Genomic DNA, 27582 nt, shown 5'->3' on the forward strand with positions numbered 1-27582 from the left:
AGTGCAAAGGAAACGTGCGGATAAGGACAAAAATAATAGAGCCGAACATGCCGAAAAGAAATACGGCATAAGAGAAGCACAACCTTCACGGACAACTGATGAAAGGACAGACGGTCTTTTTTTTTTGTGATGCCAGGAGCCCAGGAGGAAGTCTCGAGCTGTAGCCGATAGGCCTGACACATGCCAGGATCCGCTGAAACAGTCCAAGCCACCAGCAACAGACATGAAGAATGGGGGATACGGGTTCCCCTCTGAATCCAGTAGTAAGTCCTACGACAACAGCAGGACCAAAGGATCCTCGCGTGACATCTCCAGGAGCAGCGGGAACCATGGCTGAACCCTCCAAAGGGTTACCAAGAGGACCGTCACACCCTATCTGGGACGCCACGTCTGCAGGAACAAGTTCATTGTCAGGGAGAGAAGGTCTGACAGCCAACTGAAGAAAGCAGATGTCTGACGATTTGTACTGGACACAAAAAAGGTCCAGATGGAGGTGACCCCGGTGTAGGTTGAGGGATCGAAAAATGCTCAGGTGGAGACACCAATCGATCGCGTCCCTCCAGTGGTGGGAGAACCAACCCACCACCAGATTGTCCTTCCCGGGAAGGTATTCTGCCTGAATGGACAGATGGCTGTCCAAACAGTACTGGTAGAGGTCCTTGGTGAGCTCCATGAGGAGCCTCGACCGCGAGCCCCCCCGACGGTTTATGTAGCGAACGGCGGACACATTGTCCATGCAAAGCACGAGAGAGCAGTGAGTGAGGGCTTTTGCGAAGCTGCGGACCACAAAAGACCCTGCGATCAGTTCCAAACAATTGATGTGTAAATTGCGTTCCTCGTGGGTCCACAGACCCCCTGTAGCAATCTCGCCACAGGCCGCCCAACAGCTACACAGGCTTGTGTCCGAGTCCAGGACAAAATCCGTAACTGACCTGAAGATGGCTCGCCCGTTACACGCTGCCATGTGAACGAGCCACCAGCGAAATTCCAGCCGCGCTTGGTCCTAAAGAGTGATCAGATGGTCATACAAGTCAGACGCGCAAAGATGATAGGTCCCCTAGCGAGATAAACTGACGGATGAGTAAACTCCGGATCTCTTTCTTGATGGATAACACCTTGACGTGAGGTAGCTTGAGCACTGCTGCCATGGAATCCCAGAAACTGAATCAACTGATTGGGCGTGAGTGCCAACTTTGCCTCGTTTATGAAACAGAGGTCCTGAAGAAGCCGTATCGTGAGAGAAGCATCCCGGCGTAGAGTCTCTGTCATCAGGAGAACATCAGGAGAACATCGTTCAGGTACAAAATGAAGCGGACGCCCCTTGCCAGAAGGAACTCCATGACCGGCTTCAAGAGCTTTGTGAAACACCAGGGTGCGGAGCTGAGAATGGAAGGCATGTGAACTGCCAGAGGTGGTCCCGCAAACGGAACTGTAGACATCTTCTGTCGTCCTGATGGACAGGAATGGTAAGATAGGCGTCCTTCAAATCAAGCCGCAAATCAAGATGGATACCTTCCATCTTGAAATGTCTATATACAATGTGAGAGTTGAGAGCCTGAAGTACCACGTACGAGAAAAAATGGACTAGTCGGCCTGAGACAGGAATAAGAGGAAAAATGTGAATGACCCATACCTGAGGACATCTTCCTTCTGAAGGGTGGATATCCTCTGCCTCTGGTAGCTCCGTGTGGGAATGGGCTGAGGTAGTAGGACGGTGGGCAGTAGATGCTTCCGAAAAACAAGGTCTGGAGCTGATGGAGGCATGACCCCTCTGCCGACCAGCCCTGTGGGAAAAACAGTCTCCAGACTGAAAGACGCCCCTCATTGAAACCTGAGCCTTATTGAGGGAGGTTAAGCTGTTGACGTGTTGGTTAAAATCTTTGAGGAGTTTTTCCCCCCGAAGAGCAGGCCTTTGGCCTTGGGGCCCAACTCCGCCTGCCTGCCCCGAGATGGCACAGTTTGCATTGCTCAGGAGGCAGAACACCCGTTAAGTCCACTCGCAAACCAGGTATATATCTAGAGGGGTACCCTCAGCCAGAACCTAGTCAGCCATCTGAAAAATCTGGGTCAGTGGACCTGGAAAGAGCGCAACCCTTGCTCGATACCCTTCATGGGATCCTTCCTGTTATTCATTAGAAAAATGATTGATCAAATTCAGGAGTGTTGGATACCTAAGCTGGGAGAGTGGGGCATGGACATTCGAACCCAAGTCTCTGAAGGACCTCCTTATCCAGAGGGCGGCAAAGCCAATATTTGTGAAACTCTGCAATGTGTGGGTGTCTAACCGATGTCGGGTCAAGGAATGGAATGCCCAAGTCATCCCGGGTTTCAAATGGTTGATCCTGTCCAATGGTAGCAGACTTAGGGTTCTCAGACAAGGCGTCATGCCCAAATCCCGAGAGGGGATCCGTGCCCAGGGGAGCCAGCGCTGTACTCGTTCAGTACTTCATACTCAGCGGCTAGATCTGTGGTTGGTGAGGCAGCAGATTCTGGTATGGCAGGAAGGAAGACACTCTTGAATCCCTTTAATGGGCCTTTGCCCTTGTCAGAACTGGAAGGGATGTCTATCCAGGGCCACTTGCGTGGATGTTCCGGGTCGGTGAAGGAATGTGAGATATTTGCATCCGAACCTTCACCACTAACCAAGGAGGCAAAAGGTTGGGTAGAACAGGCGAATTGGGCCTCTGCCAGTGTGGCCGGTAGGGATGCAGCCAGTGCTTGGAAGGGGACAGGAATAGGAGTCTCAAAATCTTTAGCCATGGTACTTCAATGTGTTTCTGAAAACCACAGACGGAGAAAAAAAACGTGAGACAAAATACGGGGGTCACCCGAATGCACCTGTGAAGGTCACCCACTAATGAAACCACCAAATTAGAAAAAGGGGGGTCACCCCTGATGCCCAGGTATGGGCAGAGTATTTGGTAGAGGGGATCACCCTCAAGAGCCAGCACAGGGTTAGTTACAAGGGTCAGCCTGTGTAAATCTAGCCGGCCTAGGCCCCGATTCAAGGTAGGTTCTCATCTGGAGGCTAAGCATCAAAGAAAGAGGAGTGGCTGGGCTCTTGTACTGATTTAGGGTGTTTTTTTGCTTCATCCTGAATGGTTGTTTTTCTTGTTTCATGTTAACTGTTTTGCTGCTGGAGGTTAAACAGTAAATAAGCCTCCTGTATTGCTATAAAATTAAAGAAATGTCCTATTTGTCTGTCTTATTCCTAATTACTAATACGGTGAAAACATTTTCTTTCCATTAGTGCTTATTTAAAAAAATAATGCCCTATTTGCTTTTTCACACATACTATAGTATATACATTTGCTTTTATATATATATATATATATATATATATATATATATATATATATATATATATTTCAGATGTTTAGGGTAATTCAGAAACATTTATTCTCTTTTTCTACAGATTCTATTTCTGACAAAAATAGCGTGAGCTATATCCTTATCACACAATGTAAAATGTTGCTATCTTCTCTAGCTCTGTATTTTAATACAAAACGCAATCATATTCATGTCAGTTCTCTTTCACAGTAGAGTTTCTTAAGGTGGAAATTGTCATTATTTTGTTCCCTATGTAAAATGTTTTCCAATGCCTCCTCTGTTCAGAGGGAAGAGCATACCCGGCATGCAAAGAAAAGACAACTTCAAAAAATCACAAAATGAAGAAAAAGAAATGAAGAAGAAATTTAAGGTACAATATAACACATAGCATACATAAAAAATCTATAGAATGATATAGCTACACAACAGTGGATAATACCCTGGGTCACATCTGGAGGCAGGACAGATGCACCCGCTTTGTACATAGGAACTCAAGTTCAGGGTTAGAGGTTTCATGACATCTGAGTTTTATTTTACTCTCCATATATTTATTTTTTTACTGTCAGACTAAGAAGCTGGTGCATGAAACTCTTAAGTAAGCCGGCAAGGACCCATTCCCTTACTTGTCTGTTTTGCAGCTGCGAAGGTGTATTTACGCCTGCTCCCCTTGCCAAACAATAAGAATATTTTTTTATTTTACTTTATATTACGTTATTTTAATGCATATTCTTTATTTTAATTTATTCCATTTAGACCTTTATTTCTATAATTTCAGTTCTTTTATATTACATTTCTATAGTTTAAATTGAATCTACTACTTTGGTTTTATTATTGTGTTTCCTAATCATCTTAAAGTAGTCCATTATAATGTAAGGGAACTTTCAACCATTCAACCCTTTTTTCATGTTCTTGGCAAGGAGATGCATCCTCAACTGATATTTTAGTTAGAGGGGATGTCTGTAGTCACTGCAGGAATCAATACTTTGAATGAGCCTAAGAGTGTGGAATAATCTGCCTGCTCTGAGGGAATAATAATGTTGATTGATTTATTATAAAAAAGTAATTCCTTCCCTTTTGAATAACAAATAGAAAGCATCTGATCAAAGAAGTCTAACCAGACCTTCATGGTCCATGTTGAAATTAACTATGATAAATGCGGTGTTAACTCAGTAAAAATATGCAGTGGCTTTGGTTCATTGGTCGATGCCAGAGGAGTTCCCTGCTGGCGACCAATAGAGTCTGTAAGAACTTACCTCCGACACTGCCCCACGACGTCCTGACCGGACCACCCTCCGGCTGCTCCCGTGCCAAGACCTCCTTTGACGGCTCCCTGGGCTGGCCCCAGACCTTCCCGGGTAGCGAGTACTCCTTCAGAGCCCGCTACCCGTCCACTGCCTGCACCGCATGGTCGACCATGCAGCAAACTGAGGCAACTCATTCTTGTGACCTCGGGTGACCCCTGCCTTCAGGACTTTTATTCCTGAATTACACTTGGTTGCTGTAACTTATCTGATTCGCCCATGCTCTGTTTTGTGCTGTTTTTACCCAGCTTGCTTACCCAGCTTGCTGACCCTGCTCTTGATTGCTGATTCTGCTCTTGGTTTTTGGATTTCTGGCTTTGACTCGGTTTGTTGACTTCGCTTCTGGTTCTGATTTGGCTCCGAATTGATCTCCTGGTTTGACCCGGCATGTCCACGACGCTGCTTCTCCGTTCCTGTCTCTCCTGGTACGCTCAGCTCTCTGGAGTCATACCTAACCAGACCGTTACAGTACCAAGGGTAACCTATGGATCCCGCAGAGATTGGCCAAAAGATGTCTGATTGTGAAGGCCGTATATAACATTTGTATCATTGTATGGACCAGTTCGTTCAGGCACTGCAAACACTCCTGGCACGGACAGATCTGTCTCGTGGTCCTATGGCTGCTGCTGCTGCTCTTCCGCCGCCGCCTGATCAAGGTCTCCTACCTGCCCTCCGTTTGCCTCCTCCTCCCTCCTCTCCTATCCAGCCAACTGTCAAGGCTTCCTTAACCAGTGCTCCATCAACTTTGAAATGTCTCCTCAACTTTTCCCATCTGACAGAGCTCATGTGGGCAGAGGCGTATCTACTGAAAATAGCGCCTATGGCAAGCACTGAAATTGCGCCCCTGTCCAAATATCTAAAACCCATTTACTAGCCCCTGCTGCCCATATATATATATATATATATATATATATATATATATATATAAAGTCAAAAATTAACAATTGCACTCCAAATGCCAAGTTTATGCCCGGTGCCAAATAGCTGTAGCAGTAAATAATATAAAGTCCAAAAATAGTTACCGGCACAAACAACTTCGGTTTTCAAGTCAACGTTTCAGTCTTGTTTATTACAGACTTTCATCAGGATATATATATATATATATATATATATATATGAAACCAAAGAAAAAATGGGCACTCACGGGTCTTTGCAGTAAAGTGCATTAAGCACAATTTTATTTCAACCAGCACAGCCAACGTTTCGGACCACCTCCGGTCCTTTCTCAAGGCCTTGAGAAAGGACCGGAGGTGGTCCGAAACGTTGGCTGTGCTGGTTGAAATAAAATTGTGCTTAATGCACTTTACTGCAAAGACCCGTGAGTGCCCATTTTTTCTTTGGTTTCATATATCTGGCTATTTATGGAGCACCTGGGCAAATAAAAGCCTGTGTATATTAATAAATTCTCTGAGTGTGCAGCCGCTCCCTTTGGTTTGTATATATATATATATATATATATATATATATAAATTATATATATAAATATTAGTCCCTGCTGCCGATAGCGGGTATGGATCAACACACAAACCCAGATCAATTGAAATTCACTTGTGATCTCAGCACTGAAGGTATATATCAAATAAACAGAATCAGACATACAAGTCCTGTATTTGCAGGTATACAATAATAATATATGAAACGTAGCATCGCAGGTATAGATCAACTGAATAAGACATATTAACCCTGTATTTGCAGGTACACATAAATAATGTATGGAAACATAGCATAGCAGATATGGATCTACAAAATAACACAAAACCCCAGCTTTGCAGGTAAAGATCAATTGGAATTCACATAAAAACACGGCATTAAAGGTATATTTAAAACCCCCTAAATTACAGGCATAGATCACAGGTTGCACACCCCAAAGCCAGCCCTGGCATCCACACTGCCCACATAGAACCTGGCCAGCACCCAGATAACACACATAAGATTTGCCATCTTTGTCCCCAAATAGCCCAGCACAAGTCAACTTTGTTCCCAAACAGTCCGGCCAGTGCCATCTTTGTCCCATATACACCCTGCCTGTGCCATCTTGGTCCCCAAGGCTCAAACCTACTGCTAGTGCCATCTTTGCCCTTCCACAATTATACATCTATGATACACAAACACTTTTACAGTCACTCACTAATTCACACTTTAATTCAGACAACTCATCCACACATTAACTCATGCTCTCCCTCATTCAGACAACTCATCCACACATTAACTCATGCTCTCCCTCATTCAGACAATGCATCCACACATTAACTCATGCGCTCCCTCATTCAGACAACTCATCCACACATTAACTCATGCTCTCCCTCATTCACTCAATGCATCCACACATTAACTCATGCTCTCCCTCATTCACTCAATGCATCAACACATTAACTCATGCTCTCCCTCATTCAGACAATTCATCCACACATTAACTCATGCTCTCCCTCATTCAGACAATTCATCCACACATTAACTCATGCTCTCCCTCATTCAGACAATACATTCACATATTAACTCATGCTCTCTCTCATTCACTCAATGCATCCACACATTAATGCACACTCTTTACTTATATCTACCCCCTCTCCCTCCCCTATCACTTTCTACCCCCCTCTCCCTCCCTTATCACTTTTTAACCCCCTCCCTTATCACTTTTTAACCCCTTCCCTTATCATTTTTTAACCCCCTCCCTCCCTCATCACTTTTTAACCCCCTCCTTCCCTCCCTCCCTCATCACTTTCTAACCCCTCTCCCTCCCCCTACCCACTATATATCCCCCTCCCTACCCTATCACTTTCTACCCCCCTCCCTCCCTTATCACTTTTTAACTCCCTCCCCACTTTTTAACCCCCCCTCCCCACTTTTTAACCCCCCCCATCACTTTTTTAACCCCCCCTCCCTCATCACTTTCTAACCCCCCCTTTCACCTTGAAGTCCAGCGCCTTCTGTCTTCCTGCACCGCTCGCTGGTGCCCGCTGCTTCACTGCTGAGCGCCGTAATATGACGTCATATTTCGGCGCCCAGCAGTGAAGCAGCGGGCACCAGCGAACGGCTTTTAAACGCTCTCTTCTTTTTTTTTTATGCGAGGGAGAACGAGGGGCGCCGAGCGGTTGCTAGGCGCCCCTCTCTCTCCTCCGCATCAGTCTTTAAAAGCCGCTCGCTGGTGCCGGCATTTCATGCAGAGCGCCGCAATCTGCCGGCATATTGCGGCGCTCTGCATGAAATGCCGGCACCGGGACGGGGGTAGAGGGCTCGTGGAGGAGAATGAGGGGCGCCGAGCGGTTGCTAGGCGCCCCTCTCTCTCCTCCGCATCAAAAAAATAAATAAATAAATGCCTGAGATGGCGCCCATGGCACGTGCCATGGCTGCCATACCCTATATACGCCTCTGCATGTGGGATATGTTATCTCGTTACTTACGGACAGAGCACTGGCCTGGGCTACTCCTATATGGGAAAGTAATGCCCCTGTCACAAACACGGGCTTTGGCCCGGCTGAGACAGTGGGGAGAGTGTAGCAGTGAAAGGGTTAATGACACCACCAATTTGCTGCCACCACCAAGACTTTATATCCGGGCATCTTAGGTTACCCCAAACACATTAGAATTACAGTATACCAACCTTACTTTACTAATCAGACATATATATAATTAACCCTTTGGTAACGTATTCCGCAGAAGAGTGAGTTCATATTAGAAAGCAAAGATTTGAGCTGATTAATTAAACATTTAATCTGACAAAAGGCTTCACAGTGCTGTGTACAAACATACAGAAATAAATGACATACAGAGTACAAGTTACAAAACAGTCCATAAAATCAAATAGGATAAAGCACAAGAAATCCTTATATATATAATTACCGATATACATAATCCTTGTGGGAGATTCAGATGGTAAAGGTTCTCTGTGCAGTTGTTAAAAGAAAAGACTCTCCCCCTCAAGATATAAGATCTTCTTATATTGAACCCTGGTTGTTCCTAAAATGACCAGCCCCCCTAGGTGGGTCAGAGGGGTTTGTCCTTGACAGTTTATGGTCCACTCCATCATACCTGTCAAGAGCCCAGTGCAGACTTCTACCTGAGAATGCGGTAGTCTTCCCAAAACTAGCAATTTAAAATATACCATTATAATGTTGATATGATCATATTCCTCATATCTTTATGAATCTTTAGACACCAAACACTAGGTTTATCTATTTTGGAAAGTAGCCATTCTCATCTCTCAGGGCAGAAATACACCAGTTAGGAATGTTTGGTACCCAACAAAAGGATACAACCTGGGCAATCCAAATATACATTCATATTGGACCCTCTCACAATACATACACGTTCTCAATATTTCATTTTATGTGGTTATGCTATGACTTTTGGGTCATTCAGAGGACATGTCCCAATATACCATATTTGCTCGATTATAAGACGACCCTGATTATAAGACGACCGCTAAATCTTAATATTAATTTAGGAAAAAAGAAAAAGCCTGAATATAAGACGACCCTATAGGAAAAAAGTTTTACCAGTAAAGACTGGAGCAAGACCGTCAAAGGAGGCCTCCAATACGTCTAGCCCCACGATTTACACGATTATAAGACGACTCCTAAATCTTAATATTAATTTAGGAAAAAAGAAAAAGCCTGAATATAAGACGACCCTATAGGAAAAAAGTTTTACCAGTAAATGTTAATTCATTTAAACAATTTTTTTAATAAAAGCTATGCTTGAGAAAAATATTTTGGTTTTATTTCCTTCTATTTTCCAACCTGCCCCCCAGTTATGCACATCTGCCCCAGAAGTGCCTTATACCCCCTATATGCCACTGTGCCCCATGATATGCCTTTTAACCCTCTAAATGCCACTGTGCCCCATGATATGCCTTTTAACCCTATATGCCACTGTGCCCCATGATATGCCTTTTAACCCTATATGCCACTCTGGCACTTAGAGGGTTAAAAGGCATATTATGGGGAAGAGTGGCATATAGGGAGGTTTAAGGCATTGCAGGAGGCAGAGTGGCATTAAAGGGGTTAAAAGGCATTTCACAGAGCACTCTGACTCCAGAAATGCCTTACACCCCCCATTTAACACTCCCTCTCCCTCCTCCAAACTTACCGGTGCTTCTGAGTTGGGGGGGCGCATAACACAGGAGGGTCCAGGTCCCCTGCATCTGAGCCCCAGGTGCTTAGTCCGGGCAGCATGTAGAGCTCTACGCGATACAATCTGTGTTAACCCCCCCCAACTTACCGGTGCATCTGAGTCCCCGGTGCTTAGTCCGGGCAGCGTGTAGAGCTCTACGCGATTGTATTGTGTAGAGCTCTACACGATTATATCGCGTAGAGCTCTACACACAGCCCGGACTAAGCACCGGGGACTCAGATGCACCGGTAAATTGGGTCGGGGGTTAACACAGGAGGATCCAGGTCCCCTGCATCTGGGTCCCCAGTGCTTAGTCCGGGAAGCGTGTAGAGCTCTACGCGATTGTATCGCGTAGAGCTCTACACGCAGCCCGGACTAAGCACTGGGGACTCAGAAGCACCGGTAAGTTGGGGGGGGGGTTAACACAGGAGGATCCAAGTCCCCTAAGACGACCCTGATTATAAGACGAGGGTTATTTTTCAGAGCATTTGCTCTGGAAAAAACCTCGTCTTATAATCGAGCAAATACGGTACTTTATGACCCCCACATTCAGCACTGGTGATCCTTATCTTCTAAGTACATTTTATGGCGTAGGCCTGGTGTTAGAGAAACCAGAGGTTTCCTGATCAAAGCCCACAATAATGACTCTGATAACATACACAAAACATATTATATTGCATACCAAATGCCAATTCATGAATTGACATTACACCCCCATAGTCAAGAATTATAATGACTTTATTGCCACCTTCCGTCAGGTGTTTGACAGGCCAGGCCATAGCCACATCACCTCCTCTAGCCTTTTTTCGTTGCATCAAGGTTCCTGCAGCCTGTCTGCCATAGAATTCCGTACTCTGGCTATGAGTATGTATGGATCGACGACGCTCTGGTGGCCGCCTTCACTAATGATCTGTCTGACCGCTTGAAAGATGAGGTAGACGCATGGGACCTGCCCACAGATTTAGAGGAACTCATCGCCTATATAGGCCGTATTGATCTGCACCGTATTGAGCAAGACCGTCAAAGGAGGCCTCCAATACGTCTAGCCCCACGATTTACACCTCCTGAACCTGCTCCCCGCACCCCTGCTGAGGAACCCATGCAGATTGGCTCTACATGACTCTTGGAAGAGGAGAGATCTCGTTGATGCAGAGAGGTCCTCTGTATGTACTGAGGTAAATGAGGACATTATGTTCGCACCTGCCACATTAAGCCGGGAAACTTCTCAGCCTAGAGAGGATTGGGGGACCTACTCTGGGCCTTTTTGCAGCTTATCCCCATAACTGGGCACCTTGTATGTTTGTGCCTGCTGCCCTCTCATTCTGGCAGAGAACCCTCAAATCTCTGGCCCCTATTGACACTGGGGCAGCTGGAAATTTCATTGACCATGACTTCTGTAAGGTCCCTGATGTACCCTTGTTGGAAAAGGCTTCTCCAGTATTCGTTTAGGCTATTGATGGGTGGCCTCTCCAACCTGCTGTTGTTACCCATGAAACCATACTACTTCATCTCCAAGTAGGAGTTCTCCATAAAGAAACACTGGTGTTATACGTAATTTCCTCTTTGGCTGCTCTAGTACCCATAGTATTGGGATACCCTAGTCTGCAGTTTCATAACCCAGACATTAACTGGCACACTCATGAGATCACCTCCTGGCGATGCTCCACTTGCATCTCCCCTCAACCATATATTTTGAAGATTGCCTCCTTGTACACTTCTATGTTACCTCCACTGTATCAAGGATTTGCTGATGTTTTTGACAAGAAAGAAGCTGATTCCTTGCCTCCCCTATGATCTGCTGCCGGATTCTGTTCCCCAACGGGGCCCAGAATATCCATTATCCCTTGCTAAAACCGAAGCTATGGTTTCCAATGTCCAAGAGAATCTTCTACCAAGACCCCCAGGACTCCAACCCCTGGTCTTCTATGACCCCTTCTGGTACCCTGTCATCACTGGACTCATATTGCCATGGACTTCATAATAGATCTTCCTTCCTCTCATAGTTACACCACCATACTTTCTGTTGTTGACCGATTCTCCAGGATGCTTCCTTTTGTACCACTTTTAAAACTAACTACAACTAAGGAACTTGCGGACATCTTCATCAAATAGGTTGTAAAACTTCACAGGTTTCCCTAAGAAATTGTTTCCGATTGCGGAATCCAACTCGTTTCTCGATTCTGGAGGTAATAGCTAAAATGGCAGTGAAGGGAGATGTTATAATCATGGGTGACTTTAATCTCGCTGATGTGAACTGGAAAACGAAAGTAGCTGGTTGTGCCCGGAGTGCAGATATTCTGAACTCCCTACTGGGATTATTTTTAAAACAAGTAGTTGAGGAACCAACTCGTAAGGAGGCCATATTGGATTTAGTGTTCACAAATGGAGATTTGTTAACAGATATTTCTGTAGTTTGGGATCTAGTGATCATCAGTCTGTGTGGTTTAATATACAAACTGTGACGGAGTCGCACCACACAAAAACAAAAGTTTTAGATTTTAGCAAAGCTGACTTTTCTAAAATGAGAATATGTGTAGACGAGTCATTATCAGAGATGGAGTCCAGGAGAAATGGGATTATTTAAAAGTTGTATTATTGAAGATAGCAGAAAATTGTATTAGGCTGGTCAGTAAGAGTAAAACATTAAAGAAAGTGCTGTGGTCCTCTGCAGAAGTAGCCAAAATCATAAAAGACAAGAAGTTAGCCTTTAGTAAATACAAAAATACCGAGAGTGAGGATGATGGACAGATCTATAAAATTAAGCAGAAAGAAGCAAAGTTATAAGAGTTGCCAAATCACATGCAGAAGAGCGAAATGCCCTGCCAGTAAACAAGGGAGATAAAGCATGTTTTAGATATATAAATGTGAAAAGGAAAGTACAACAAGGATTAGTTAGATTAAAAACAAAAGGAATGTATGTAGAAGAGGATAAAGGTCTAGCTGACTGCCTCAATGAATATTTCTGTTCAGGTTTTACAAATGAAAATGAGGGAATGGGACCTCAGTTTGGAAAAAAAAGTCATTTGATACATGTAAGTTTTTCGAGGCGGAGGTTGTACTTCAGTTGTCTAGGGTAAAAACAAATAAGTCGATGGGGCCTGATGGGATACACCCCAAGTTATTAAAAGAGCTTGGTGGTGTACTAGCAAAACCGAATTTTAAGGAATCATTGGTAACGGGAGTCGTCCCAGGGGATTGGAAATTAGCGAATGTTGTGCCCATTCACCAAAAAGCCAGTAGGGCCAGTTAGTCTCACATCTGTAGTGGGGAAATTAATAAAAACAATGTTAAAGGACAGGATTGTTGAACATCTGAAGTTTACCTCAGGAAGATCATGTCAAAGAATCTTATTGATTTTTTTGATTGAGTGACTAAAGTAATGGATCAAGGTGGTGCAGTAGACATTGCGTATCTGAATTTCAGTAAGGCATTTTACACTGTGTGACATAGAAGACTGCAATGTCTGAGTTTAGATCCCAATGTTGTTGAATGGATTAGGGAGTGGCTGAGTGACAGACAACAGAGGGTTGTAGTCAATGGCGTATATCAGATCCAGGTCTTGTTACCAGTGGGATACCTCAGGGATCTGTACACTGGCTCCAGACCTTCCCGGGTAGTGAGCACCCGTTCTGAGCCCGCTACGCATCCACTGGCTGCATTGCATGGTAGACCACGCAGCAAATTGAGGCAACAACTCCACCGTGACAAATCTTGAACACATGTTCCAGCTGTAACCCCTGCCTTGTTGACGTCGCTTTTGGTTCTGATTTGGCTCCGAATTGATCTCCTGACTTGTCCATGATGCTGCTTCTCCGTTCCTGTCTCTCCTGCTACGCTCTCTGGGTTCCTATCTCACCAGACCGTTACAGAGTCGCTTATATGGACCTTTAGCGCCTGACGCCTAAACTTAGCCTGGGGAGGTTCCAGGAAGGGCAGCTGCCAGAGGAGCTCCCTGCCGGTGACGAATAGAGTCGCTTGTATGAACCTTTAACTCTGGATGCAAGACTTGGCCTGGGGTTCTCCCGGCTCAAGGAGTTAAAGCCCCATACAAGCGACTCTAGTGGTTGATGCAAGAGGAGCTCCCTGCCGGCAACCAATAGATTCACTCATATGGCCCTTTAACTCCTGACCCTGAAACATGATCTGGGGAGGTTCCAGGAGTTAAAGGGATCCTTAGGAGCAACTTTATTGGTTGCCAGCAGGGGCCTCCTCTGTCATCACCCCTTTCATTGGGTGATGCCAGAGGAGCTCAGTGCCTGCAACCAGTAGAGTCACTCTTACAGACCTTTAACTCCTGCTGCAAACCTATGGATTCTCGTTCCTGTTAATCCCTGCGATGCTATGTAGACACAGTAGGTTAGAGGCAGTGACTTGAACAGGGTGTGACAAACCCTGTAGCACAAGGGCCATAAACATCACAGTTAGGGGTCTTAAGCACAGTCCTCTAGGGCAATCAGAGTCAGGAACAACAGTTTGAAGCAAAACAGTGCTTTATTTTTAATCGCTCAAACCCCAAAACCAAATCATAAAAACAAAACCTAGCTCCCAATTGGAGCCCTCTCTAACTATGCTGGTCCTGACTGACCAGCCTAATCACCCGCTACCTTAACCTCCCAGCCAGACCCAGCTACGCCAGGCTCTGGAAAACCTCTCCCAGACAACACAAAATGTCCAGGCAGGTATTGCCTCACTTGGCTCCGGGATGGTCCTCTTGTGCAGGGCCTCTCCTTGCCATGGGAGCTCAGGGAAACTTCCTGTTCCCCCAACAGTCTCTCTGAGTATCAGGCTCCAGGGGTTTTTAATGCCCAGCACCTGTGCCTGATGCCGGCCTCATAGAAATCCCGTACTGGATCCTGCAGACTTCTAGGCTCCTGGAAAAGCCGGCATGGATTTTCCACAGAATGGGGGAATGGAGCATTGGCCCACCCTTCTCTCCAATTGCTCCACCCCAGGGACCCATATGTATAATCTGCATAGCAGCTGTACTCAGATGCCATGCTAATCATCTCCCTGGGCTTCACAATCTCACAGGGGGAAGTGACCACGGAGATTAGCTAGGAGATATTTGTGTACATTTACCTGCCGCCATATTAGTTTATTCAATATTCGGTTTGAACAATGAAAACTCACCATTCGTGTTTTCATGCTCTCCCAAATACAAATGCACAAGTCTACTTGTTACTTCTTTGTTTAGCAATGGCCTAACTTACTAGAACAACATTATTCTTGTGGGAATCCCTTATGGAGGTAAAATAATAAGGACCTTTCCAGATCAAAGAATAACAAAAAAATAAACATCATGCCATTCTTTTCATAGGCGATGGATCATATACATCTCCTTAGCTGTATGTCCTGTAGTTCCATAACTGTAGTTCCATAATCCATAAAACAATTCTAAGAACCGACTTATAGGCCTTTCATTCTATGGTGATCTTAAATTCAATTGTTTGCCTTCTGGCAGATGTTCAAGAATTGATTCCTCCTACAAAGTTTCGTGTAATTGAAAAGGGTCATTGATTGTTTTGAATTTTTTACCAGGACATTTATTTTTTCCAAGCTACATAAGCTCTCTTCAAACATGCCTTTGAACTATCGTGGAAACAATGGGTCTTTTTTTCCCAGACCAAAGAGTAATTCTTTTCCCAAATTGGACATAATCCTTGCACATAGATGAAAGTGGAAACTTTTTTTTTTTTCTTTCTTTATTCATTTAACCCCTTCGCGACCTTTGCCGGTTCAGTCAAAAAGTTAAATAAGCTTAGAAAGTGATCAACGATCACTTTCTTTGCTTAAACGGCGTTACTGTAATGCCTCGATGTCGAGGCATTCAGTAAGGTCGAGATCGGCATCGGGGGCCATGTCTGGCCCCTCCCCGGGGCGTCAACAGCCACCATACATTGTATGGCGGCGGACGCCCGTTTTAAAAGCGTTTAGGAGGCGATCAACGATCGCCTCCTAAACTTAAATGGTGTTGGTGGAATGCCTCGACCTCTGGGTGGACTGTGACCGCTCCGGAGAGCGGCCACAGCCGCAGCTGCCGGTGTTCTTCGCCATCAGCAAGATGGCGGCCACCCTGTCAAAGAAACAAACACGTTTTAAAAGTTCGCTAGATGGTCTAGAGAACTCTGGCTCCACTTGCAGGTTGAATACAGGTACTGCATTCAACCATGCAAGTCAATGGAGCCCAGCTTTCTAATCACAATGTGATTAGTAAAATATTCAGAAAAAAAAAAAAGTGCTAACATTTAAAAATAATTATGCAGTGATGTCACCAGATGAACCATCCAGTACCAGCAAAATGTGTAAAAAAAAATATAAAAAAATTAAAAAAAGTATTAAAAAAAATAAAATAAAAAAATAAAGTTTATTATTTTGAGCAAGTGCTAAAATTTCTCAAAAATCTCAACAAAGAGTTAAAATAAAAGCACTTCAAATACCCAAGGGGTGTCTAATATAAAAAAAAATGGCTGATGGGGTAAATTGGAGTGGCTGAGCTCAAAGATAGGGCATAGGTACAGACTTTCCAAAATGGACAAAAAAAGCGCACTTCCCAAATGGGGCATTTTAAATCTCAAACAACACGACAAATCCATGCATGTCGGGTATCACTGCACTCAGGAGATGTTCCTGAACACACATTGGGGTGTTGTTTGACAGTGACATATACCAGAACCTGTATATCTATAACTAAAGTACAATTTGTGTGAAAAAAAAATAAAAAAAATTACTATTACAAAGTTTGACAAAATGTAGTTGTATAATTGGTGCATGGAAAGGGTTAAAATAACAGCATTTGGAATACCCTGGGGTGTCTAGTTTTCAAAAATATATGGTTTAAATGGGTTAAATTGAGTTAACCGGCTTCAAAGATATTCCAAAGAGGAGATGGAGGCAGAATGACCAAATGACCACCTGAATTACGCATGCCCCAAAAGTAGCCTTTTACCAGCCAAACAATCTGACAAGCCCATGCATGTGGGGTATCGCTGTACTCAGGAGATGTTCCTGAACACACATTGGGGTTTTGTTAGACAGTGGCATATACCAGCACCTGTATATCTATAACTAAAGTACAATTTGTGTGGAAAAAAAATAAAAAAAAATACTATTACAAAGTTTGGCAAAGTGTAGTTGTATAATTGGTGCATGGAAAGGGTTAAAATAACAGCATTTGGAATACCCTGGGGTGTCTAGTTTTCAAAAATATATGGTTTGAATGGGTTAAATTGAGTTAACCGGCTTCAAAGATATTCCAATGAGGAGATGGAGGCAGACTGACCAGATTTGTTAAAAAAGATTTGGAAATCATAAAACGCTGCTTGTACTTATTGCCCTATAACTTACAAAAAACAGCAAAAAACCATAAAAACATTGGGTATTTCTAAACTCAGGAGAAGTAGTAGAATCTATTTAGCTAATTTTTGTTACTTGCTTTTTTAGGTGAGTAAAAGATTTTTCAAATAAAAGTCATAAAATGTGTTTTTTTTCAATTTTTCACCATGTTTTTTTTATTTTTTTTATAGTAAATAAGATGATACGATCAAAATAATGGTATCTGAAGAAAGCCCATCTTGTCCTGAAAAAAACAATATATAACTTATGTGGGTACACTAAATGGGTGAGGAGAAAATTACAGCTGAACACAAGCACCACAAAAGTGTCAAAACAGCCTCGGTCCCACAGGGTACAAAACGAAAAATGAGCCCGGTCCTTAAGGGGTTAAAAAAAATATATAAACAATAAAAATATATAAACAATACAAACATGCATACAGACAATTCTAATATAACATATTAAGTAGCCATTTACCAATGGTTTCTAAACCTCATTTTACAATATCTGTATAATCTTCTCTCATATGATGAGGTTAATTATATTGTAGCCATTCGATTTAGCTATACCCAGTTCCATTTTACAATGGTATAACGAATGTGCTTTTATTTCCTCCTGAGGCTTTTTTTGTTTTTCAAATAGACATGGATAATCAATGTTCTAGCAAATGTAGACGTTTTTGGCCAATCCATATGTAATAAGGCTGAGTCTGGAGTAAATGGGAGCCTAATCCCTACCATGTTCTCAATTTGGTCATAGACCTTTTCCCAGAGAGCTCTTAATTGGCCGCATGACCACCAAATATGTAAAAAAATCCCATTATCCATACCACAACAGTTTGAGTCTGTATGACCATACATTTTTGCTAGCCTAGATGGAACAAAGTACCACCTGTTACAGACTTTATAAAAATTCTCTCTAATACTTATGTATAACTGACCGTATTGAGGGTATCCCAAGTAATAACCCCAGTTAACTCCTTTTCCCATGTTTTAATTGCCCTCACTGGCATTTACTTTTGATTTATTCTAATGAAAGCTAGACATCTAGTAATCATTCCCTTGTTCTTACTCAGGTTATAAAGATTTTTTAATAACCTCAACTCCTCTCCTTTAATTAACTGAAATTTGGTTAAAAATCCTTTAATTCTTAAATACGGGAAAATCTCTTTTGCGGGGAGAAAAAATTGCTCCTGTAACTGGGAAAAAGATTTAAATTCGGATTCCAGATATAGATCTTATTTGGATACCCTTTTGCTTCCAGGGATTTATATTCAGGTTTTCTGTGTTTGCTGATATTATATACCAGGTCTGTACTGTCCTTAGCCCACATAAAATCAAAATTGTGTTTTAATATATTTTATCCCATCTTGGCTCAGATTGCTAGATAAAAGAACCATTTTACTGACATTCAGTTTATAATTTGAAAAATTTCTATAGTTTTCATTAGTTCTGGTAATGATATCTTAGCTTGCTCTAAGAAAATAAGGATATTGTCTGCATATAGACTAAACTTAGTTTCCAATGTATCCAGTGGCGACTCTAGAAACAATATATAGGGGGGGCACACAAGATACCACAGTCAAACTGGGGGGGCATTAATAATTTCCAAAAGTAATGTACTATGGAATTATACTTTTGTTATTGGGCTAAAATAATATCATTCAACATGGGAAGCCTGAAGCCACAATTGAGTGCGACTAATCCTTGAAATAAATATTATAACACAATAAATAACTTTTCCACTAAATGATTTCAAGGCCTTGAATGTTTTGTCCCCTGAAGTCACTACAACGTCAAGAGGGCATTTTATCTCTGGATAAATATAAATTAAATAATTCCTACTGTAAGTTAAGTGCCAGGAAACAGATGACCAAACACACACACCAACACAGGCTCTGTCACACCGAAACCCAGACACACACACCAGGACAGGCTCTGCAACACCGACAACCAAACACACACACCAGGGCAGGCTCTGTCACACCGACACCCAGACACACACACCAGGACAGGCTCTGTCACACAGACACACACACCAGGACAGGCTCTGTCACACCGACACCCAGACACACACACCAGGACAGGCTCTGTCACACCGACACCCAGACACACACACAGGACAGGCTCTGTCACACCGACACCCAGACACACACACCAGGACAGGCTCTGTCACACCGACACCCAGACACACACACCAGGACAGGCTCTGTCACACTGACACCCAGACACACACACCAGGACAGGCTCTGCCACACCGACAACCAAACACACACACACACCAGGACAGGCTCTGCCACACAGACACCCACACACATCAGGACAGGCTCTGCCACACCCACATCCAAACACACACACACCAGGACAAGCTCTGACACACTGACACCCAAATACACACCCTGGGACAGGCTCTGCCACACCAACACCTATACACACTCACCCGAGGACAGGCTCTGCTACACTGATAACCAAAACACACAAACAGCAGGACACAATCTACGTCACAGACGTCTACATCAGAATGGATTTTTCACACTGCATTGTCGTTTATACCCCCCTTAGTGTTTTTGCCCCTTGTGTATTGATGCCCCTGCTGCCCATATATATTAACATTAGCCCCAGTTGCCGATAGCAGGTATAGATCAACACATTAACACACAAACCAAGCTTTGCATGTATAGATCAACTGAAATTCACTTGTGATCTCAAATAAACAGAATCAGACATACAAATCCTGTATTTGCAGGTATACAATAGTATATGAAACGTAGCATTGCAGGTATAGATCAAATAAATACATGGAAACAGCATTGCAGGTATTAATCAACTGAATAAGACATATTAACCCTGTATTTGCAGGTATACATAAATAATGTATGGAAACATAGCATAGCAGACATGGATCTACAGAATAACACACAAACCCAGCTTTGCAGGTATAGATCAGTTGGAATTCACATAAAAACACGTCATTAAAAGGTATATTTAAAACCCCCTAAATTACACGCATAGATCACAGGTTGCACACCCCAAAGCCCGCCCTGGCGTCCACACTACCCACACAGCAATCACACTCCTATCATACCCAGGCAACCAGTAAATGCTGGTACCTAGGCATGATGGGACTGTGCTTGCTGTGGTTGCTATTAGCAATCACACTCCTATCATGCCAAGTCAGCCAGTACATGCTGGTACAGGGTGGCTGTAAGTGATGTGTAGACCCCATACTGCTGGCAGCATCAATACACAAGGGGGGCAGCTAGCTAGGTTTCGGCATGCACTGGCTGACTTGGCATGATAGGAGTGTGATTGCTAACAGCAATCAAAGTCCCATCATGCCTAGGTTCCAGCACTTACACATCCAACCAGTAAATGCTGGAACCTAGGCATGATGGGACTGTGATTGCTGTTAGCAATCACACTCCTATCATGCCAAGTCAGCCGCATTTGGCCCGCATGTTGGATGCCCCTGCCTTATTACTTTCTAACCCCCTCTCCCTCCCTTATCACTTTCTAACCCCCTCTCCCTACTCACTATCTACCCTCCCCCTTTGTAGTTGTCTCACCTTTAGGTCCAGCGACGGGAGCACGAGGCTTCTGTCTTCGTTCTCTGCTGCGATGGCCGCTGCTTCACCGCTGAGCGCCAAAATATGACGTCATATTTCGGCGCTCAGGATGAAATGCCGGCACCGCGACGGAGGTAGAGGCCTCGTGGAGGAAAATGGAGGGTGCCAAGCGGTTGCTAGGCGCCCCTCTCTCTCCTCCGCATTAACAAAAAAAAAAAAAGAAAAAAAAGACGGGATTTAAAGTCGCATTGCGACTTTATTCCAAATTCGGCAGGGGGGCAACAGGGGGGGCAAGGATTAACCTAGGGGAGCAATTCCCCCCCCCTTGCCCCCCTGTAGCGACGCCACTGAATGTATCAATTCTAAATCCATGTATATCCTGATTTTGACGAATATCGATAGCAAGAGGTTCAATTGTTAAGACATACAACAGGGGTGATAATGGGCAACCCTATCGTGTACCGTTGGAAATAAAAAAAAATTCTGCCTCTATCCCTGGGCCTACCGTTCTTGCTGATGGGCAGGTATATAGAGCCATAATAGCATCAAACAACAAATAGCATGCCATATGCCTCTAATGTATCTCTCAGGAAATCCCACCTGACTCTGTCAAAGGCCTTCTCGGCATCTAATGACAGAGCCAGATGGGAGCCCTAGAGCGCTGAGACGCATCTAAAATATCAATTACTCTTCTGATGTTATTTTTAGCCAATCTCCCGGGAATAAATCCTATTTGATTCTAGAGGATTAGGTCCTTAATCACGCCCTTCGGTCTTTTAGCTAGAATTGCTGCATCAATTTTAACATCACCATTTAGGAGTGAAATTGGTCGATAATTAGCTAAATTCTCGGGATCTTTATTGGGCTTTAATATAGGAACTATATTGGCCCTTAACATATCAGGGGGTATGGAGTGGATTCTAATAACCTCATTAAAGGTCGTAGTAAGTTTTTTAGCTAGCAAGTCTCTAAATATTTTATAGAATTTATTTCCAAACCCATCGGGCCCTGGTGCTTTGTTAGTCGGCATTTGGTTGATAACGCTTTTAACTTCCTCTATATCAATAGGTTCATTGATAATTACCAATTGATTTTCAGATTAGGACTTCTTCTGCTAGCAAAATATATTTGAGGTTGTTCTTGTTCTTTAGCCTTTAAATTATATAGTAATTTATAATAGTCATTAAACGCAGCTCAGATTCTCCGTGGGGTAAGACATAATTCTCTGTTAGATCTAATTCTATATATTCTCCACGATTGTTTCTTGTCTTGTAATTTGTTAGATAACAGTTTATCTGCTCGATTACTCTTACAATACCAATAGATTTTTTAAAAATGTAGCTTTTTCTTCTTTTCCTCAATTAATAAATCATTTATATTATTTTGTATCTCAACCTTTATTTTCCAGGGAGAATTTATAGAATTTTAAATATAAGTCAGCGAGGGAGTCTCCTTCAGCTTTCTTCATTATGGTTCCTAATTTTATAAAATGGCCTCTGATCACAAATTTATATGCACTCCATATTGTAGGGGTAGGGACCTCACTGCTATTATTCTCCGCAAAATATTTCTCCGTCATATCTATAATATAATCCCTGTTCTCCTTCCTACACAGTATATTCTCATTTAATCGCCAATTAGCTCTATTTTGCGAATTTCCTGGTAGGATGTCAAGTATAATTACATTATGGTCTGCGCAGGTGACATCTTGTATCAAGACCTTTTTAACCTTTCAAACTATTTCCTCATTTCCCAGAAATAAGTCAATTCTGGAATATGAGAGAAATGTTTTGGAAAAGCAAGTGGAATCTCTTTCTTCCGGAGAGTATATTCGCCATAAATCGAACAGACTGTATTTCCTTATAGTATTCTTAAATTGGAGTGCATGTGTTTTTATATTTCTATATTTTCAACCTCATCCGTCTGGTTGTAGCTTGCTGTCCAGGGGTTAATAGGGAGGAGGTTTAATTGCACCTCCCCCAACACATTAATAAGGTTTTGGTAGCAGTATAAACTGCTTTGTGTGCCCACTATGTAGGAGGTGAGAGTAGGTTCTCACCCTATTGAGAGTGTGCCTTGATGTGGCGGGTGAGCTTAATTATGCTTTGGCCAATTCATATAACCAAAACCTCTCATTTATATTGTGTCTATATATTTGTTGCCAACTTTATTAGGGTAACCATCCATATGGTATACCATCCATAGTTTATTACATTACCACATTGATCATAGTAATGATTTCCCATGTCCAAATAGTGCTTTTATAGCACATTCCATCCAATTCTTTACTTAGTGCAGAACATTTATTACATGTATTATTTGTTATTTATTAGTGTCCCAAGTTAATTGTTAGTATGGTTTCCCATGTCTAGGTAGAAAGAAAAAAAAAACATTCTAAGCAAATTATCTAATCTAATTTGCAAAAAATGTGTTACTATTTATTTTATCATTATACCTATTCACCTCATTGTATGTATCCTATTCCAAATTGCTTATACCAGCACCTTAACTACGTTTTATAACATTTACATCCTTTATAAATGTATCTATATATGTCAGGAACCGCTTTTTCGCTGCCTGAACCATGTCTTTTTTTTTAAAAAATTTTTTTTATACCTGTGGTGTTTAAATCTGCTACCACTAGTGGCCACCCTCCGCCCTCTGGAACACTCAGAACTCAGGTGTGCCTTGTTACCTGGGTTGAGCCCTAGCCAATACATCCAGCTGGGCCTTGTTACCTGGGATTACCCTGCCTTTATGAACCTGCCCTGCCCTTCAGTCAGGGCCTTTGTATTGAAGTCTATGGACCTTCCTGCTGTGGTTCTGCACCTGTAATGTTCCTGGTTCCCTGCTTTGTGTCCTGATCAAGTGAATTCCCTGCTTTGTGTCCTTCCAAGCGGGCTGTGTGCCTTTCGTACCTGTAATGGTATGATGAGGCAGGACCCCAGATGGCGGAGGTAGCCAGGCCAAACAGGAACCAGAAAGTCAGAGAACCAACCGGGTCAGACAGGTAATCAGGATAAGCCGAATCAGAATCCAGAGACGAGGTCAACAAGCCGAATCAATACCAGACGAGCAGGAATCAGGAGCCGAATCAGGAGACAGGAACGAGGTCAACAAGCCAAGTCAAACCGGAGCAGTAGTCACAATCAATGCACAAGCAAATAGCAAAATACACCAACCAAGGGTGAACCAGAAGAGGAAGTCCAGGTTTAAATAGGGACAGGTGGAGGTGTGTCTAGCATTAAGGAGGTCACCTGAGGTTATAAGTACACGTTACGTATGTAACGTGTAATATTACTTTTTGTGCTACCTGTTTGCCGCGTGGTCGGCCACGCGGTGAAGACGCCGACCGGGTAGCGGTGGTACTAGCTGCCCGGGAAGCCGGTCGAGGAGGCAGCGTCGCGGGAGCGGCCACGGCGCGGGACCGGAGAGGCAGGTAAGTCCTTACAGTACCCCCCCCTCGAGAACCGCCCGAAGGGCGACCAGGACCCCTGCCAGGCCTCCCGGGGTATTTGGAATGGAAGAGACGAACCAGCCGAGGCGCGCGGACTTCAGAGGCGGGCACCCAAGATCTTTCTTCAGGTCCATAACCCTTCCAGTGAACCAGATATTGCAGAGCACCCCGGAAGATGCGGGAATCGAGGATGGAACGGATCTCGTAGTTCTCCGAGGAGGTGACCGAAACGGGACCAGGACTGGCCAGAGGACGAGTAAAACGGGAGAACAACACTGGCTTCAGGAGGGAGACATGAAACGTGCGAGGAATACGAAGGTTACGTGGCAGGTTCAGTTCATATGTGACAGGGTTAATACGGCGTAGGATGGAGTATGGTCCAATAAAGCACGGTGCTAGTTTTTGCGAAGGACAGCGAAGGCGTATGTGACGGGTAGAGAGCCACACCTTGTCTCCAGGCATATAGGAAGGGGCAGGTAACCTTTTACGGTCATAATACTTCTTTTGTGTCTGAGAAGCAGCTATGGACGCAGAGCGGACAGAGGACCAAACAGAAGACAGGTGTTTTAGGTGTGCGTCCAAAGCAGGTACCCCTACCTCTGGGGTGTCTGTAGGCAAAACAACCGGGTGGAAACCGTAGACACAATAAAAGGGAGTGTGTTGGGTGGAGCCTTGCACGGAGTTATTGAGGGCGAACTCCGCAAGTGGGAGGAGGTCAGCCCAGTCGTTCTGGTTGTCGTTAACAAAAGCTCGTAGATATTGTTCAAGGCGCTGATTAGAACGTTCCGCTGCCCCGTTGGTTTGGGGGTGATAAGCCGTGGAAAAGGACAGGGTGATACAGAAGGACCTCCAGAACCGGGAGATGAACTGGACTCCACGGTCAGATACGATATCCTGGGGAATTCCGTGGAGTCTAACAACTTCTCTCATGAAGATATCCGCGAGTTCTCTGGCCGAGGGAAGTTTAACTAGCGGAACAAAATGAACCATCCTGGAAAAGCGGTCCACGATGGTGAGTATGGTGGTGTAGCGGCGGGATAGAGGAAGTTCCACTATGAAGTCCATGGCAATATGGGTCCAGGGACGACAAGGCACCGGAAGGGGCCGTAGGTGACCAGCTGGAGGAGTCCTGGGGGTCTTGGTAGTGGCACATATGCGGCAGGATCTGAGGTAATCAGCCACGTCTTGTCTCCAGGAGGGCCACCAAAAACGGAGGCCTAGGGCCTGGCAGGTGCGTCGAAGACCAAGGTGGCCAGAAAACTTTGTGGAATGGTGTAACTGAAGTATCCTTTCACGGTACACAGGAGGCACAAACAGTTTGTCAGGTGGGGTATGGGCTGGAGCAGATGGTTGGCTGGCTTGAATGCGTTGTAGGAGGGGAGAAGCAACGGCTAGAGATACAGCGGAGATAATACGGTTAGCTGGGACGATGGGTTCCGGGTCTGGTTTCTCCTCTGTGGCTGTGCAGAACATACGGGATAAAGCGTCGGCCTTGGTATTTTTAGACCCCGGGCGATAGGAAATAACATAATTAAAACGGGATAAGAAGAGAGTCCATCGTGCTTGTCTGGGGGTTAAACGTTTGGCATCAGCAATATACTGGAGGTTCTTGTGGTCTGTGAGAATAGTAACAGGTATGCGGGAACCCTCTAGGAGATGACGCCACTCAGTAAGGGCGAGGATGACTGCCAGTAGTTCCCGGTTGCCGATGTCATAGTTCCTCTCCGCAGGAGAAAAGCGTTTGGAAAAGAACCCACAAGGATGTAGCGGCCCTTCGTATGTTTTCCGCTGAGATAGGACCGCTCCAGCGCCGATTTCTGAAGCGTCTACTTCTATAACGAAGGGTTGAGAGACATCAGGGTGAACGAGGACCGGAGCAGACACAAACAGATTCTTCAATTTCTGGAAGGCCTGAACAGCGGAGGCAGGCCAATTATGACAATCAGACCCCTTTTTAGTGAGCGCAGTCATGGGAGCCACAACCTTAGAAAAGTCTCGGATAAATCGTCTATAATAGTTAGCAAAGCCGAGGAACCTCTGGAGGGCTTTCAGTCCTTGTGGTTGAGGCCATTGCAGAATGGCATGCAGCTTGTCTGGATCCATTTCGAACCCTGTATCGCTAATGACATAACCAAGGAAGGGTACGCGGGAAACTTCAAATACGCATTTCTCCAATTTAGCGTATAAACGGTTTTCACGAAGGCGTGCCAGGACCTTTTTAACGTGTATCCGATGTGAAATAGGGTCCGGCGAGTGGATAAGTATGTCATCAAGGTAGATGACAACGAATTGATGAAGATAGTCCCGGAAACAGTCATTAACGAATTCCTGAAATACTGCTGGGGCGTTACAGAGCCCAAATGGCATTACTGTATACTCGTAATGGCCAGAGCGGGTATTAAAAGCTGTCTTCCACTCATCGTTCTGACGGATACGAATGAGGTTGTAAGCACCACGTAAGTCCAATTTAGTGAACACCTTTGATCCCTTCAGGCGGTCGAACAACTCGGTAATGAGTGGCAAGGGGTATGTGTTTTTAATGGTGATTCGATTGAGGCCCCGATAATCTATGCACGGGCGTAGACCGCCATCTTTTTTAGACACAAAAAAGAAGCCTGCACCGGCGGGAGAAGCAGAGCGGCGGATAAAGCCCTTTTGGAGGTTTTCTTGGACATAGGCCTCCATGGCCTCAGTCTCTGCCGGGGATAACGGATACACTCTGCCCCTTGGGGGTACGGTGCCAGGAAGCAGGTCAATAGGGCAATCATAGGGACGGTGAGGAGGCAAGGAGTCGGCCTCTTTCTTATCAAACACGTCAGCATATTCCCGGTATTGCGGAGGCAGGGTGGTGGTATCTAAAGAGGCGATTTTCACTAAGCATGGTTGAGGGAACATGCAGGAGGAGCACCGCCAGGAAGTGATTTCACGGGTAGACCAATCGATGTCAGGGTTATGCAGCTGCAGCCAAGGGTAGCCCAACACTATGGGAGCAGCCGGAGAAGATATTACATGTAGAACCACAGTCTCTTTATGGAGAACCCCTATTTGGAGACGAAGCGGTGTAGTGTCATGGGTCACCGCTGCAGGTAGGAGAGGCCGCCCGTCGATTGCCTCCACAAAAACTGGAGAGGCTTTCTCCTGCAAGGGAATGTTGTGGAGCCTGCAGAAGTCGCGGTCGATAAAGTTTCCGGCGGCCCCAGAGTCAATAAGGGCTGGGGCTAGAATGGTTCTCTCCTGGACAGTGAGAGCAGCAGGCACAAACATACGCGATGTCCGGTCGTGGGGAAAAACAGCAGGAAGGCCTAGAGGAGACTCCCCAATCCTCCTTAGGCCCTGTAGTTTCCCGGCTTCACGGGGCAGGAGCGCACGTAATGACCTTGTTTGCCACAGTACATACAGAGGTCCTGTTGGCGCCGGAGGGTTCTCTCCTCCTCGGAGAGATGTGTGGAGCCGATCTGCATGGGCTCTTCAGGCGGAAGAGAAGC

The 27582-nt window shown here is 44.5% G+C and overlaps 1 protein-coding gene across 1 annotated transcript in view; it reads left to right on the top strand.

Moving 5' to 3' along the window:
• The window catches only part of LOC128496705 (FYN-binding protein 1-like), a 216209-nt gene that overhangs the window by 162708 nt on the left and 25919 nt on the right, over positions 1-27582 (top strand). Inside the window, exon 12 of the mRNA XM_053466500.1 lies at positions 3616-3700. Coding sequence (XP_053322475.1) covers positions 3616-3700 — 85 coding nt within the window. The remainder of the gene's footprint in view (positions 1-3615; positions 3701-27582) is intronic.

Source organism: Spea bombifrons, chromosome 1 (genome assembly GCF_027358695.1).
Source record: "Spea bombifrons isolate aSpeBom1 chromosome 1, aSpeBom1.2.pri, whole genome shotgun sequence".
In the NCBI taxonomy this organism is placed as follows: domain Eukaryota; kingdom Metazoa; phylum Chordata; class Amphibia; order Anura; family Pelobatidae; genus Spea; species Spea bombifrons.